The 16,829-nt window shown below is 39.2% G+C and overlaps 1 protein-coding gene across 2 annotated transcripts in view; it reads right to left on the reverse strand.

The window, feature by feature from the left end:
• LOC126281662 (1-phosphatidylinositol 4,5-bisphosphate phosphodiesterase-like) overlaps positions 1 to 16,829 on the reverse strand; it is a 465,757-nt gene that overhangs the window by 172,625 nt on the left and 276,303 nt on the right. For both annotated transcript variants that reach the window (XM_049980809.1, XM_049980810.1), the window contains exon 12: positions 3,189 to 3,374. In XM_049980809.1, coding sequence (XP_049836766.1) covers positions 3,189 to 3,374 — 186 coding nt within the window. The remainder of the gene's footprint in view (positions 1 to 3,188; positions 3,375 to 16,829) is intronic.

Genomic DNA, 16,829 nt, shown 5'->3' on the forward strand with positions numbered 1-16,829 from the left:
AGTTAAGCTAATGTGCTTCTGCTGTAAAGCTCTCTGAGTGCCCTTTGTTGTAGAAGCTCAATTTATCAATATCGCATCGATTACCTTAATTTAATTAAAATTGGAGAATGGCATCAGCTTTGCAGAGCTCTAAGTTTTCCAGCGTCAGTAATACATGAGGCATCCAACTGGAAACCACTGACCCACACAGTCACATTTCCATGATTCCTAAATGATGGCATTCCAAAAATTCTGAGACATTATTTTTATTTCATTGTAATTCAACAAATACCATTATAAATACAGTGCTCATCAGTAGTAGATTTGCTGCCTTGGAGGAGAGGTCTATCCCGCTGGTGCTCTAGAATGCTTGATTAGCAGTTTTAAAATCAAAAGTACTGTTATGTTACATTTTTATGACACATTTATAGTTTGGCCTTTTGGTTTGTGGAGTCTCTGAGAGATCCTTCAAAATATTAATTCGTTAATATGGAGATGGAGAAAGATGGTTGTCTGCCAATTAAAACTGTGTGTCAGATTGGGACTCGAACTTGGGGCCTTTTCATAGTTTCCAAGTTATAGTCCCAGCCCTTTACATAGTTTTAATCTACTAAGCAATTTCAAATCAATGCGCAGTCTGCTGTAGAATGACAATTCACTCTGGAAAGTTGTTTGTCATTCATAGGTGTCTTAGTGTGATATAAAAGAGATGGCATATTTGGTCATTTGGTGTATCCACACCCCTAACACAGACCTGTATATAAAGTCTACCAGTTGCCACCATACTGCAATGGCGATAAGCATTCTCAAATATCTCAGTTCACTAATCCCCTACCATCTCAGATACTTATAACATTCAGGTAGAGTTGGAACACCTCCAAACTGTGTCCAATGAAAATGGATATTCATCTCTTAAGGTAAAGAGAGCACAACAGATGTACAGATGGCAGAACAAGGAAGTGGGTGAGGCATTTGAGACAACATTTTACCTACAGTATATTGCAGATGTTTTTACAAAAATAGGCAAAGAACTAAGTTTAAGGTGGTCTTTCATCTTCCATCTAAAATCTTGGTGCTTTTGGCACTCATGAAAAGCGACGCAGAGCTGCACTTGGTGGGGACTTAAGGATTCTGTGTGATCACAGCAGGTCTTGTAGAGGACAACACATGCACACTCTTTAGGAGCACACAGTAGAGCAGCAATGGTGTACTCATCTCCTCTGCACAAGCAAGTCTGTTATTGCCAAATGCTATATTTCACTGGTCATTGAAAATTTTGATCCATACTTGAAACTTCTGGAATTCCATCATTAACGAATCATTAGAAATATGACTGTCTGAGGAACTTATCAATGGTGTTATAGAGTTTCCAGCTTGGAATCTTGCCATTGTAAAACTTTGTGCTTTCAGTAGCTGATGTCGTTCTGTGACTTTATCATGTGAAGAGAATTGATATGATGCAGGGGGCACTTCAAGCAATGCACAGATTTACAGCAGAAGTACATGCACTCAAGTAATGTGTGTGCAACATTTGAGAAACTAAGTATATGCTGGTAGTGTCTTAAACCTACATCTACATGATTATCTGCAATTAACAATTTAGTGCCTGGCAGAGAGTTCATCAAACCACCTTCAAGCTACTTCTCAACCGTTCCACTCGCTAACAGCGCACAGGAAAAACAAATGTTTAAATCTTTCAATGTGAGCTCTGATTTCTCTTATTTCATTATGATGAGCATTCCTCCCTATGTAGGTGGTTGCCAACAAAATACTTGCACGCTCTGAGGAGAAAATTGCTGACCAAAATTTCATGAGAAGATCCTGCCAAAATAAAAAATGACTTTGTTTTAATGACTGCTACCCCAATTCACACAACATACTCATTGCGATCTGTCCCCTGTTTCGCAGCAGTACAATATGAGCTGCCCTTCTGTGAACCTTTTTGATGACTCCCATCAATCCTATCTGATGCGGATCCCACACTGCACAGCAATACTCGAGAAGAGGGCGGACAATTGTAGTGCAGACAGTCCCTTTAGTACACTTGTTGCATTTTTTCAGTGTTCTGCCAACAAAATACTGACTTTGGTTTGCTTTCCCCCACAACATTACCTATGTGATCGTTCCAACTTAAGTTATTTGTAACTGTAGTCCCAAAGCAGTTGCTTGAATTTACAGCCTTTAGATTTGTGTGATTCATCGTGTAGCTGAAATTTAGTCGGTTCCTTTTGGTACTCATGAGGACGACTTCTCAATTTTCATTATTTAGAATCAACTACTACTTTTTGCACCATGCAGATATCTTGTCTAAATAGTTTTGCAATTTGTTTTGATCACCTGATAACTCTATAAGATGGTTATGACAGCATCATCTATAAACAATCAAAGAGTGCTACTCAGATTATCTCTTAAGTCATTTATGTAAAACAGGAACAGCAGAGGACCTATAACACTAACTAGGGGAACATCAGATGATACTTCTGTTCGACTCAATTACTTTCTGGCAGTTACAATGAAATGTGACCTTCTGACAGGAAATCTTCAGTCCAGTCACACAACTGAGATAATAGTCCATTAGCATGCAATTTCATTAGAGTAACTTGAAAGGTAAGGTGTCACAAGCCTTCTGGAAATCTAAAAATATGGAATCAGTTTTATATTCCCTGTCAATAACACTCTTTAATTTATGAGAATAAAGAGCTAACTGTGTTTAACAAGAACCATACTTCCTGAAACCATACTGGCCGTTTGTCAATAAATAGTTTTTTTCCTCAAGATAACTCATACTGTTCAACAAAATGTCAGCTCCAAAATCCTACTGCAGATCAATGTTTGCGATATGGGTCTGTACTTCATCTGATTACTCTTATTTCCCTTCTTGGATATTGGTGTGACTTGTGCAACTTTCAATAAGGAACTGCTTGCATACAATTGCTAAATATGGAGCTATTGTATCAGCATACTCTGAGAGGAACCTGACTGGTATACAATCAGGACTGGAGGCCTTGCCTTTTATTAAGTGATTTAAGCTGTTTTGCTACACTGGTAGCTTAGTGTACTTTCACCAGAATACACCTGAAGATGGTCGGAAATCTCAGTACTGAAATATTGTGGTACAAAGTTACCGACATCGAGCTGTTCACCTGAAAATTTCATGGTACATGAGTCTTATATTTTAAATAATAGAACTGTATGGATTATTTATGTACCAGTTTAGCTTCACTGATGGCAGATGTGTCTTCTTCCTCTTCTTCCTCATCTTCTTCAATGACAAACTGTCCCTGCCAGAACAGTTCCAACTCCTGCTTTTCCACATCAGGATTTAGCTTCTTGTTTTTGATCAGAATTTTCTTTTTGAGGGCATTTGGTGAAGGCAGCGGTAGTCCAGGTTCCAGCTAACAGTATGGAAAAAAATCAAATTGATAGCACAACAGTCTGGTATGTTATTAAGGTATTGTAACATAAAGAAGCATATACCAATAATATTTATAATAAAAATAAGAAGAAGATGAAGATGAAGAAGAAGAAAAAGAAGAAGAAGAAGAGAACTCTGACAACAATCTTACAATGTTGTCTGGATAGCACAAGGCAAATAAACATTTTGAAAAGAACTGTAGGAAAGCAGGACATACAACATCCTACATAAAAACAGAATACACAACAAATATAAATTTAATGGACACAGATTACAGGAAAATTGAAAGATTCAATAAATTTAAATATCTTGGTGAAGCAATACAGAAGAATCGTCATGATGATGAGGCTAATTAATTCAGGAAGGAAAATGGAACTGGCATTGCAGTTGACCAAAGACGTGTACAATAAGAGATCTATCTCTTCTCAACCAGTGTTACAACACTCCATTACAGCAATAAAACAAGAATGTTCATACACAGCCAATTTGACTAAGACTGGGGGAAATAGAAAATGTGGAAAAGAGAGAGAGGAAAACCTCCAGGAAAATAATGGGACCAGCAAAATACAAGGGTAAGTACAGGAATAGGTGTAATGAAGGGCTCAACAAGAAAACTGGACAATATATACTGGGTGGTTATAATTAAACTTCCACTATTTAACATGTTATAACATGCAAACTAATTACTGTAAGTATGAGTACCAAACTTGGTAGCATTAATGTCCAGAATATGGGAAGCAAGATTTCCATGAGTCACAGCGCCACTGTGCAGTTCCAACTACGGCTGCCAGGTGCGATGATCAATCATCGTGATTCATAGACTCACACGCATGACCAGTTGCTGTGAACTTGTTGACGTGTCAACATGAGTTTGGACAAAAGGAGCACAGCATTACTGGTGAAGCTCTATTATCGGAACAATAGTAATGCTGCAACTGCACTTTGAGAATATCGCTGGCTGAAAGGGTCCTCTATCTCCACGTGTTGTGCAGAGGATGATGAAGAAGCTTGAATCAACTGGAGAACTGGGCATTGCTCCACGAAGAGGCCAACAAATGGTTGCACCACAGGTGGTTGATGAAATCGCTGTTGCTATGGCAAACAACACTGCATGCAATTCCTGATTGTCGGGCAGTGCATGTGCTGTGTCATGACAGCTGAACAACCCATGGTCCACAGTACGAAGGCACTTCAAACCATTCTCAAATGGTATCTGTACAAGAAACATACCATACAGCATCTTGCAACACGGGATGCACAACATCATGTTGACTTCACTCTGGACTTTCTCGCAAGGGCTGAAGTTGACAAGGCTGGCCCTGGACCATCCTATGGACGGATGAAGCTCATTTTCTCTGACAGGTGAGGCGAACACAGAATTTCTGAGTGTGGGAATCTTCACCACCAGTCACTGTGCATGAAGTCCGTTTGTATGGTGAGCACATCACTGTATGGTGTGGCTCCACAGCTATGTTCATCACTGGCCCATTCTTTTTTGAACAGGTTGGCACTCAAGTTCCAAAGACATGCAGTGTGACTGGCCAGCATTACTGCAATATGCTTCACCAGCATGTCATACCTGCCCTACAGGAGACAGATGAACTGAATTCAATAGTTTTCATGCAAGATGGGGCCCCACCACACATCGCTTGTGAAGTCCATCTGCTTCTCCAAAACATGTTTGAATATGATCGAATTATCAGCTGATCGTTTGCAAATACATGCCCGGCACAATCACCTGATCTCACTCCATGTCATTTTTGGTTGTGGAGCTACCTAAGGGACAGGGTTTACTAGGGGACCATTCACACGTGCTGATCTGAAACGCAGCATACCAAGAGAGGTAGCCAGCACACCTATGGACATGTTTCATTCTGCTAAGTAGAATGGAATCCTGTGCTTTCAGAATCTTCTGGACACTGATGGACACCATTTGAGCCCCTTTTGTAGTAGAAGTGGTATGATATACAGTAGGAGCACATTATAAGTATTTCAATTGAACTGATTCTGCATTATTTATCTTTCCCATGTCATTCACATTAATGTTACCAAGTCTGATCCCCATACAGTAATTAGTTTCCATGTTACAACGTGTTAATAGGGAAAGTTTCCACCTGGTCTAATGATGTGGAAAAGGAGCATGCTATTTCATGGCCATCTGGTTCAGATGAATGAAAATATGATATGCAAGAGAATTTGTGAACTTATCCATGGGAACAAATCTACTTTGCGTGAGTCATTTCAAGAAATCAGGGTTGATGTAAAAGAGATGAAGAGTGAATAAGCTGAAATTCTGATCAGAGACATCTTTCAAAAGAAGGTTTTAGATTTTGCCTGTACATAAAAAAATTAGAAAGTGTAGCAAAGTGGTCAGAAGATGAGAGAAAGAACAGTACTCTGATTGAAAGAAGACTTATTGAAAGAACTGAAAGATAAATTGGAAGTACTTATTTACCTGAGCAATAGGATGCCAAAATCGAAAATAAAAAAATGAAAAATAACAACAATAATAATATAGATTTATCAGCTTCAGGAAATAAATATCTTCAGGAAAAGGAGGTCATCTGTAGAGCAGATCTGCAACCCGAAAAGAGTACTGGTTAACTGCGTCAACAAAGAGTAATTCAAGTGGCTCTGAGCACTATGGGACTTAACATTTCAGGTCATCAGACCCCTAGAACTTAGAACTACTTCAACCTAACTAACCTAAGGACATCACACACATCCATGCCCGGGGCAGAATTCGAACCTGTGACCGTAGTGGTCGCGCGGTATCAGACTGATGCACCTAGAACCACTCGGCCACCAGTGGCCGGCTCTCAACAAAGATCTTGTAATAGCCCACCAGTTAGTCAACAGGGAAGCACAATTTTACTTATCCACAATTCAGAGTGGATGCCAACAGAAAGGGGATTAACATGCAGACATTCTTGGGTAGAACCTCTGGGGATCTCTCAAAGGAGTTTCAGATCAAAACGAGAGCCAAGCAAGCTATCTCTAGTTCTCTTCAAGTGTGTTTCAAGAGATCATACGTAAACAAAGAGGGGCAGCAGTCGGGTGATGCTGAGAGAATTAGATTAGGAAATGAGACACTTAAAGTAGTAACAGAGTTTTGCTGTTTGGGGAACAAAAAAACTGATGATGATCGAAGTAGAGAGAATATAAAATGTACACTGGCAGTGGCAAGGATAGCGTTTCTGAAGAAGAGAAATTTATTAACATCGAGTATAGATTTAAATGTCAGGAAGTAACATAAACCAAAACGGCATTGCCGCGCTGGTACTGTGAATGGCTGAAAGCAAGGGGAATCTACAGGCGTAATTTTTCCCGAGGGCATGCATCTCTACTGTATGGTTATACAAAGATGGTATCTCTTGCATAAAATATTTTGGAGGTACAATAGTCCCCAATTCAGATTTTCAGGTGGAGATTACTCAGGAAGATGTAGTTATCAGGAGAAACAAAACTGGCACTCTACGGATCGGAGCATGGGGTGTCAGCTCCCTTTATCAGGCAGGTAGGTTAGAAAACTTAAAAAGGGAAATGGATAGGTTAAAGTTAGATATAGTGGGAATTAGTGAAGTTTGGTGGCAGGAGGAACAGACTTCTGGTCAGGCAAATACAAAATTATAAATACAAAATCAAATAGGGGCAATAATGAGTAAAAAACTAGGAATGTGGATAAGCTACTATGAACAGCATAGTAAACAAATCGTTGTAGCTAAGACAGACATGAAGCCCACACCCACCACAATAATACAAGTTTATATGAAAACTAGCACCACAGATGAGGAGGAGATTGAGGAAATGTATGATGAGATAAAAGAAATTATTCACACAGTTAAGGGAGCTAAAAATTTAATGGTCATGGAGGACTGAAATTCGACAGTAGGAAAAGGAAGAAAAAGTAGAGAAGGAAAAGTAGTTGGTGAATCTGGACTTGGAGAAAGGAATGAAAGAGGAAGCCACCTGGTAGAATTTTGCACAGAGCATAATTTAATCATAGTTAACACTTTGTATAAAAATCATGAGAGAAGGTTGTATATGTGGAAGAAACCTGGAGGCACTAGAAGGTTTCAAATTGTTTATATAATGGTTAGACAGAGATTTAGGAAGCTATATTTTAAATCTTAAGACATCTCTAGGTGCAGATGTAGACTCTGATCACAATTTATAGGTTATGAACTGCAGATTAAAACTGAAAAAAACTGCAAAAAGGCAGGAATTTAAGGAGATGGAAACTGGATAAACTGAAAGAACCAGAGGTTGTAGAGGGTTTCAGAGGGAGCATTAGGGAACAACTGACAAGGACAGGAGAAAAAAATACAGAAGAAGAAGAATGGGTACCTTTGAGAGATGAAATAGTGAAGGCAGCAGAGGATCAAGTAGGTAAAATAATGAGGGCTAGTAGAAATCCTTGGGTAACACAAGGGATATTGAATTTAACTGAGAAAAGGAGAAAATATAAAACTGCAATAAATGAAGTGGGCGAAAGAAAGTACAAATGTCTGTTGTTGTTGTCTTCAGTCCTGAGCCTCGGTTGATGCAGCTCTCCATGCAACGCTGTCCAGTGCAAGCTTCTTCATCTCCCAGTACTTACTGCAACCTACATCCTTCTGAATCTGCTTAGTGTATTCATCTCTTGGTCTCCCTCTACGACTTTTACCCTCCATGCAGCTAAATTTGTGAGCCCTTGACGCCTCAGAACATGTCCTCCAACCAGTTCCTTCTTCTTGTCAAGTTGAGCCACAAACTCCTCTTCTCCCCAATTCTATTCAATGCCTCCTCGTTAGTTATGTGATCTACCCATCTAATCTTCAGCATTGTTCTGTAGCACCACACTTCGAAAGCTTCTATTCTCTTCTTGTCCAAACTATTTATTGTCCATGTTTCACTTCCATACATGGCTGCACTTCATTCAAATACTTTCAGAAACGACTTCCTGACATTTAAATCAATACTCGATGTTAATAAATTTCTCTTCTTCAGAAACGCTATCCTTGCCATTGCCAGTCTACATTTTATATCCTCTCTACCTCGACCATCATCATTTATTTTACTTCCTAAATAGCAAAACTCCTTTACTACTTTAAGTGTCTCATTTCCTAATCTAATTCCCTCAGCATCACCCGATTTAATTTGACTACATTCCATTATCCTCGTTTTGCTTTTGTTGATGTTCATCTGATATCCTCCTTTCAAGACACTGTCCATTCCATTCAACTGCTCTACCAAGTCCTTTGCTGTCTCTGACAGAATTACGATGTCATCGGCGAACCTCAACATTTTTATTTCTTCTCTGTGGATTTTAATACCTACTCCAAATTTTTCTTTTGTTTTCTTTACTGCTTGCTCAATATACATATTGAATAACATTGGCGACAGGCTACAACCCTGTCTCACTCCCTTCCCAACCGCTGCTTCCCTTTCATGCCCCTCGACTCTTATAACTGCCATCTGGTTTATGTACAAACTGTAAATAGCCTTTCACTCCCTGTATTTTATCCCTGCCATCTTTATAATTTGAAAGAGAGTATTCCATTCAACATTGTCAAAAGCTTTCTCTAAGTCTACAAATGCTAGAAACGTAGGTTTGCCTTTCCTTAATCTGTTTTCTAACATAAGTCGTAGGGTCAGTATTGCCTCATGTGTTTCAACATTTCTGCGGAATCCAAACTGATCTTCCCCGAAGTCGGTTTCTACCAATTTTTCCATTTGTCTGTACAGAATTCGCATTAGTATTTTGCAGCAGTAACTTATTAAACTGATAGTTCAGTAATTTTCACATCTGGAACCACCTGCTTTCTATGGGATTGGAATTATTATATTCTTCTTGAAGTCTGAGGGTATTTCACCTGTCTCATATCTCTTCCTCACCAGATGGTAGAGCTTTGTCAGGACTTCCTCTCCCAAGGCCGTCTGTAGTTCCAATGGAATGTTGTCTACTGCCGGGGCCTTGTTTCGACTCAGGTCTTTCAGTACTCTGTCAAACTCTTCACGCAGTATCGCATCTCCCACTTCATCTTCACCTACATCCTCTTCAATTTCCATAATATTGTCCTCAATACATCGCTCTTGTATAGACCCTCTATATACTCCTTCCACCTTTCTGCTTTCCCTTCTTTGCTTAGAACTGGGTTTCCATTTGAGCTCTTGATATTCAACAAGTGGCTCTCTTTTCTCCAATGGTCTCTTTAATTTTCCTGTAGGCAGTATCTAGTTTACCCCTAGTGAGATATGCCTCTACATCCTTACATTTTTCCTCTAGCCATCCCTGCTTAGCCATTTTGCACTTCCTGTCAATCACATTTCTGAGACGTTTGTATTCTTTTTTGTCTGCTTCAATTACTGCATTTTTATATTTTCTCCTTTCATCAATTAAATTCAATATTTCTTCTGTTACCCAAGGATTTCTACTAGTCCTCGTCTTTTTACCTACTTGATTCTCTGCTGCCTTCACTACTTCATCCCTCAAAGCTACCCATTCTTTTTCTACTGTATTTCTTTCCCCCACGTCTGTCAATTGTTCCCTTATGCTCTCCCTGAAACTCTGTACAACCTCTGCTTCTTTCAGTTTATCCAGGTCCCATCTCCTTAAATTCCCACCTCTTTGCAGTTTCTTCAGTCTTAATCTACAGTTCATAACCAATAGATTGTGGTCAGAGTCCACATCTGCCCCTGGAAATGTCTTCCAACTTAAAACCTGGTACCTAAATCTCTGTCTTACCATTATATAATCTATCTGAAACCAGTTAGAATTTCCAGGCTTCTTCCATGTATACAACCTTCTTTTATGATTCTTTAACCAAGTGTTAGCTATGAATAAGTTGTGCTCCGTGCAATATTGCACCAGGCAGCTTCCTCTTTCATTTCTTATCCCCAATCCATATTCACCTACTATGTTTTCTTCTCTCCCTTTTCCTAATCTCGAATTTCAGTCAGCCATGACTATTAAATTTTCGTCTCCCTTCACTACCTGAATAATTTCTTTTATCTCATCATAAATTTCATCAATTTCATCATCATCTGCAGAGCTAGTTGGCATATAGACTTGTACTACTGCAGTAGGCATGGGCTTCATGTCTATCTTGGCCACAACAATGCATTCACCATGCTGTTTGTAGTAGCTTACCCACACTCCTACTTTTTTATTCATTATTAAACCTACTCCTGCATTACCCCTGTTTGATTTTGTATTTATAACCCTGTATTCACCTGACCAAAAGGCCTGTTCCTCCTGCCACTGAACTTCACTAATTTCCACTATATCTAACTTTAACCCATCCATTTCCCTTTTTAAATTTTCTAACCTACTTGCCCGATTAAGGGATCTGACATTCCACACTCCGATCTGTAGAACGCCAGTTTTCTTTCTCCTGATATCGATGTCCTCTTGAGTAGTCCCCGCCCGGAGATCCAAGTGGGAGACTATTTTATCTCTGGAATATTTTACCCAAGAGGACGCCATCGTCATTTAACCATACAGTAAAGCTGCATGCCCTCGCGAAAAATTACGGCTGTAGTTTCCCCTTGCTTTCAACCGTTTGCTCTACCAGCACAGCAAGGCCGTTTTGGTTAGTGTTACAAGGCCAGATCAGCCAATCATCCTGACTGTTGCCCCTGCAACTACTGAAAAGGCTGCTGCCCCTCTTCAGGAAACACATGTTTGTCTGGCCTCTCAACAGACACCCCTCCATTGTGGTTGCACCTACGGTACGGCCATCTGTATCACTGAGGCACGCAAGTCTCCCCACCAATGGCAAGGTCCATGGTTCATGGGGGTCTATGTCTAAAAAATGAAAATAACATTAAGTGCAAAAAGTCTAAGCAGGGATGACTAGAGGCCAAATGTAAGGATGTAGAGGCATATCTCACTAGGGGTAAGCTAGATACTGCCTACAGGAAAATTAAAGAGACCTTTGGAGAAAAGAGGATCACCTGTATGAATACCAAGAGCTCAGATGGAAACCCACTTCTAAGCAAAGATGGGAAAGCAGCAATGTGGAAGGAGTATATAAATGGGCTATACAAGGGAGATGTACTTGAGTGCAACATTATGGAAATGGAAGAGGATGTAGAGGAACATGAGACTGGAGGTATCATACTGTATGAAGAATTGGACAGAGCACTGAAAGACTTACATCGAAACAAGGCTACAGGAGTAGACAACATTCTGTTAGAGCTACTGATAGCATTGGGAAAGTCAGCCATGACAAATCTCTTCCATCTGGTGAGCAAGAGGTATGAGACAGGTGAAATACCCTCAGATTCTAGAAGAATATTATAATCCTAATTCCAAAGAAAGCAGGTGCTGACAGGTGTGAAATTTAATAACTCATGGCTGCAAAATGCTAACACAAATTGTTTACAGAAGAATGAAAAACTGGTATAAGCTAACCTCGGTGAAGATCAGTTTGGATTCTGGAGAAATGAGGAAATATGTGAGGCAGTACTGACCCTATGACCACTCACAAATGTTTACAGCATTTGTAGACTTAGAGAAAACTTTTGACAGTGTTTACTGGAACTAAGGGTGGCAGGTGTAAAACATAGGGAATTAAAAGCTATTTACAATTTGCATAGAAACCAGATGGCAGTTATAACAGTTGATGGGCATGAAAGGGAAGCAGTCATTGAGAAGAGAGTGGGACAGGGTTGTAGCCTGCCCTAATGTTATTCAATCTGTAAACTGAACAAGCAGTAAAGGAACAAAAGAAAAAAAACTGGAGTAGGAATTAAGGTCTAGGGAAAAGAAATATACACTCTGAGGTTCCCCAATGACATTGCAATTCTGTCAGAGACAGCAAAGGACTTGGAAGAGCTGTTGAACAGAAGGGACAGAGTCTTGAAACAAGGATATAAGATGAATATAAACAAAAGCAAATGGGGGATAACAGAATGTAGATGAATCAAATCAGATGATGCTGAGGGAATTAGATTAGGAAATAAGACACTTAAAGTAGTAAATGAGTTTTGCTGTTTGGGATGCAAAATAACAGATATTGTCCAAGTAGAAAGGATATAAAATGCAGATTGGCTGTGACAAGAAAAGCGTTTCTGAATAAGAGAAATTTGTTAACATTGAGTATAGATGTAACTGTCAGGAAGTCATTCCGAAAGTATTTGTATTGTGTATAGCCATATATGGAAGTGAAACATGGACGATAAATAGTTTAGACAAGAAGAGAATAGAAGCTTTTGAAATGTTGTTCTACAGAAGAATGCTAAAGATTAGATTGGATGGTCATGCAACTAATGAGGAGGTACTGAATAGAATTGGGGAGAAGAGAAATTTGTTGTACAGCCAGATTAAAAGAAGGTATCAGTTGGCAGGACACATTCTGAGGCATCAAGGAATCACCAGTTTAGCACTTTAGTACTGGAGGGAAGTGCTGGGGGTAAAAATCATAGAGGGAGACCAATAGATGAATACAGAAAGCAGATTCAGAGGGATGTAAGCTGCAGTAGTTACTCAAAGATGATGAGGCTTTACATCTTGGATATTCGGGAATCCAGCTGGATGTTCGCGTCGTTCTCGCACGATATTTCAACAGCATGCCTCGCTGTCTTCTTCAGGTGCTACCTGAGACTGTCCATGAGGCTTGCACAGGATCGAGTAGGATGGAGAGCTGCATCAAATCAGTCTTTGGACTGAAATTCACAACAACAACATGTAAATGTGAAAAGAACTGGACATGAAAGAGCTATTCATCAACTGAATATGCATTGGATGATCAAGATCAACCATCTTGCATTCATGGACAATCCCATGATTCCGTATAGGAATACATAATACAGCTACTGAGCAGATAAATACAGTTAAACAGCAAGCACAAAAAATACAGGCTCCAAATTTCCTTTAGGAAGAAAACAAAAAATATCAAAGCAACACTTGGTCACCTAATGGCAGTAGATGACTGAAATAGCTGAAAGCTGTAAGAATCATGGGGAAATCATAAAACCTGAAAACTGGTGAAGGATATACCAACAACACCAGGCAACAGAAGATGGTCAGACATGCTTTATATCAGATGAAAGCCATCTCAAGGATTGTTAAACAAAGACACTGCAATGCAGAAATTAAAACAGAGTGTCTGTATGCTAGTAAATGCCTCTCAATGGCAGGGTGGTCAAAACTGACACTCTGAGAAATTCAAGAAAAAGATTTGTACATAAGATGAGCCCAAAGATTGTTGTGTGTCACATAGATTATGATGAATGAGGAACATAAAAGTTTCTCGAGTAAATTAGAAATGACTGTTAAAAACTTGTGTAGAAATCATCAATAAAATAAATAAATAATAATGCCAGCTAGAAAAAGAATACTAAAATTTTTTGGACATTTATTTAAGATCCATGCAAATATCCTGGAAAAAAAAGTTTTCAGGATATCTGACAGCAGATCCAAAGTTTCCTATGAATGGTGGGATGTAAGAAAGAATCTTGAAAGGACTGTACTAGATTGAAGAGACATCTTGGACTAGACAAAATATTAACAGACTTGCAGGCTTCCATGATAAACAGAAACTAAACATGGAATGGACAAAGAAAAGAGGATACCATGAAGAAAGAATTCAAAGATCTCCAGTACACATATAATTATTACTTAATTTGGTCTTAATGGCCATTATTAAATTTAAAAAAATAAAAAGCACAATAAACACATGTCCTTCTTTTCAGTTTACTGGGGGGCTCAGTGGGTGATGATAAGATAGAAATTCAGAGTGTCAGATCACCAACATAGCTGGTTGCACATACAGTCATGTAAGGTATGTGGTGGGATTGCTTAATGTTGTGGTGATGAATGCTCCAATGATTTCAGGTTTTACCGGAGCAATCAAGAAAGATCTTACCTCCCATAAATGTCCATGCTGATTATACCCACGGAGTGTACAAACACTTTGAAATTTACATTATCTGTTGCTTCATATTCTTCAGTACTGACTAAGGCAGAGTATTATAACTACACACTTGGGTAAGAAGTTTTCTGGAGAGCTGTGCAGTTACCAAGATACAAAAATTGCATTCATTCATTCATTCATTCATTCTATCACACATCATGTCTGAAAATACTACCTTCAGGGAAGCAGGTGTAGTCAAGTTATACTTCAAAAAGCAGAAGCAACCACTGGCAGCTACTTCTGTAAAGTACACTAACAACAGATCATGATTAGCACTAATCTACTCAAACTGATAATTACTTATAGATTACCTTATATTCATGTGTTAGGAAGAAAACAGCTACTCAAAAAAATACTGCTCATCTTCCTACACTATTCAGAAGCTGTTATTATTTATTACCTCAAAGTATTTACGTAATTTCATGAAGACTACTATGAGAAGAGTTATGGGGTATTTACATTTTTGAGTCTATGTATTCTGATTAAATGTATGAATGTCTAATGAAGTATTAATTTACTATGTTCTTAAATATTTGGAGATAATCAGTTTCTCACATAATGTCCATTGGCAATTTGTTACAGACTTTGTGCATGTGTCTCTGGAATAAACAGTTTTTCCACCTTAGCTGCAATTCCCCAGAAGATTATGCTGTAGTACAGAACTGAGTGAAAGAACACGAACTATGTTAGCAATCTTGTCTGCTGGTCAATACACTGAGAGAGATTTCAGAGTGAAAAGCAAAACTGAGCTTTTTGGTTATCTTATCCATATGAACCATGGACCTTGCCATTGGTGGGGAGGCATGCGTGCCTCAGCGATACAGATAGCCGTACTGTAGGTGCCACCACAATGGAGGGGTGTCCGTGGAGAGGCCAGACAAATGTGTGGTTCCTGAAGAGGGGCAGCAGCCTCTTCAGTAGTTGCAGGGACAACAGTCTGGATGACTGACTGATCTGGCCTTTTAACAGTAACAAAAACGACCTTGCTGTGATGGTACTGTGAATGGCTGAAAGCAAGGGGAAACTACAGCTGTAATTTTTCCCGAGGGCATGCAGCTTTACTGTATGGTTAAATGATGATGGCGTCCTCTTGGGTAAAATATTCCGGAGGTAAAATAGCCCCCATTCGGATCTCCGGGCGGGGAATACTCAAGAGGACGTCGTTATCAGCAGAAAGAAAACTGGCGGTCTATGGATCGAAGTGTGGAATGTCAGATCCCTTAATTGGCCAGGTAGGTTAGAAAATTTAAAAAGAGAAATGAATACGTTAAAGTTAAATATAGTGGGAATTAGTGAAGTTTGGTGGCAGGAGGAACAAGACTTTTGGTCAGGTGAATACAGGGTTATAAATACAAAATCAAATAGGGGTAATGCAGGCATAGGTTTAATAATGAATAAAAAAAATAGGAGTGTGGGTAAGTTACTACAAACAGCATAGTGAACCCATTATTGTGGCCAAAAGAGACACGAAGCCCATGCTTACTACAGTAGTACAAGTTTATATGCCAACTAACTCTGCAGATGATGAAGAAATTGATGAAATTTATGATGAGATAAAAGAAATTATTAAGGTAGTGAAGGGAGACGAAAATTTAATAGTCATGGGTGACTGAAATTCGAGATTAGGAAAAGGGAGAGAAGAAAACATAGTAGGTGAATATGGATTGGGGATAAGAAATGAAAGAGGAAGCCGCCTGTTGCAATATTGCACGGAGCACAACTTATTCATAGCTAACACTTGGTTAAAGAATCATAAAAGAAGGTTGTATACATGGAAGAAGCCTGGAGATACTAGAAGGTATCAGATAGATTATATAATGGTAAGACAGAGATTTAGGAACCAGGTTTTAAATTGTAATACATTTCCAGGGGCAGATGTGGACTCTTGACTACAATCTATTGGTTATGAACTGTAGATTAAAACTGAAGAAACTGCAAAAGGGTGAGAATTTAAGGAGATGGGACCTGGACAAATTGACTAAACCAGAGGTTGTGCAGAGTTTCAGGGAGAGCTTAAGGGACAATTGACAGGAATGGGGGAAGGAAATACAGTAGAAGAAAAATGGGTAGCTCTGAGGGATGAAGTAGTGAAGGCGGTAGAGGATCAAGTAGGTAAAGAGACGAGGGCTCCTTGGGTGACAGAAGAAATATTGAATTTTATTGATGAAACGAGAAAATATAAAAATACAGCAAATTGAAGCAGGCAAAAAGGAATACAAACGTCTCAGAAATGTGATTGACAGGAAGTGCAAAATGGCTAAGCAGGGATGGCTGGAGGACAAATGTAAGGATTATCTCACTAGGGGTAAGACAGATACTGCCTACTGGAAAATCAAAGAGGCTTTTGGAGAAAAGGGAGCCACTTGTATGAATATCAAGAGCTCAGATGGAAACTCAGTTCTAAGCAAAGAAGGGAAATCAGAAAGGTGGAAGGAGTATATAGAGGGTCTATACAAGGGCAATGTACTTGAGGACAATATTATGGAGATGGAAGAGGATGTAGATGAAGATGAAATGAGAGATATGATACTGTG

Source organism: Schistocerca gregaria, chromosome 7 (assembly GCF_023897955.1).
Source record: "Schistocerca gregaria isolate iqSchGreg1 chromosome 7, iqSchGreg1.2, whole genome shotgun sequence".
In the NCBI taxonomy this organism is placed as follows: Eukaryota; Metazoa; Arthropoda; class Insecta; order Orthoptera; family Acrididae; genus Schistocerca; species Schistocerca gregaria.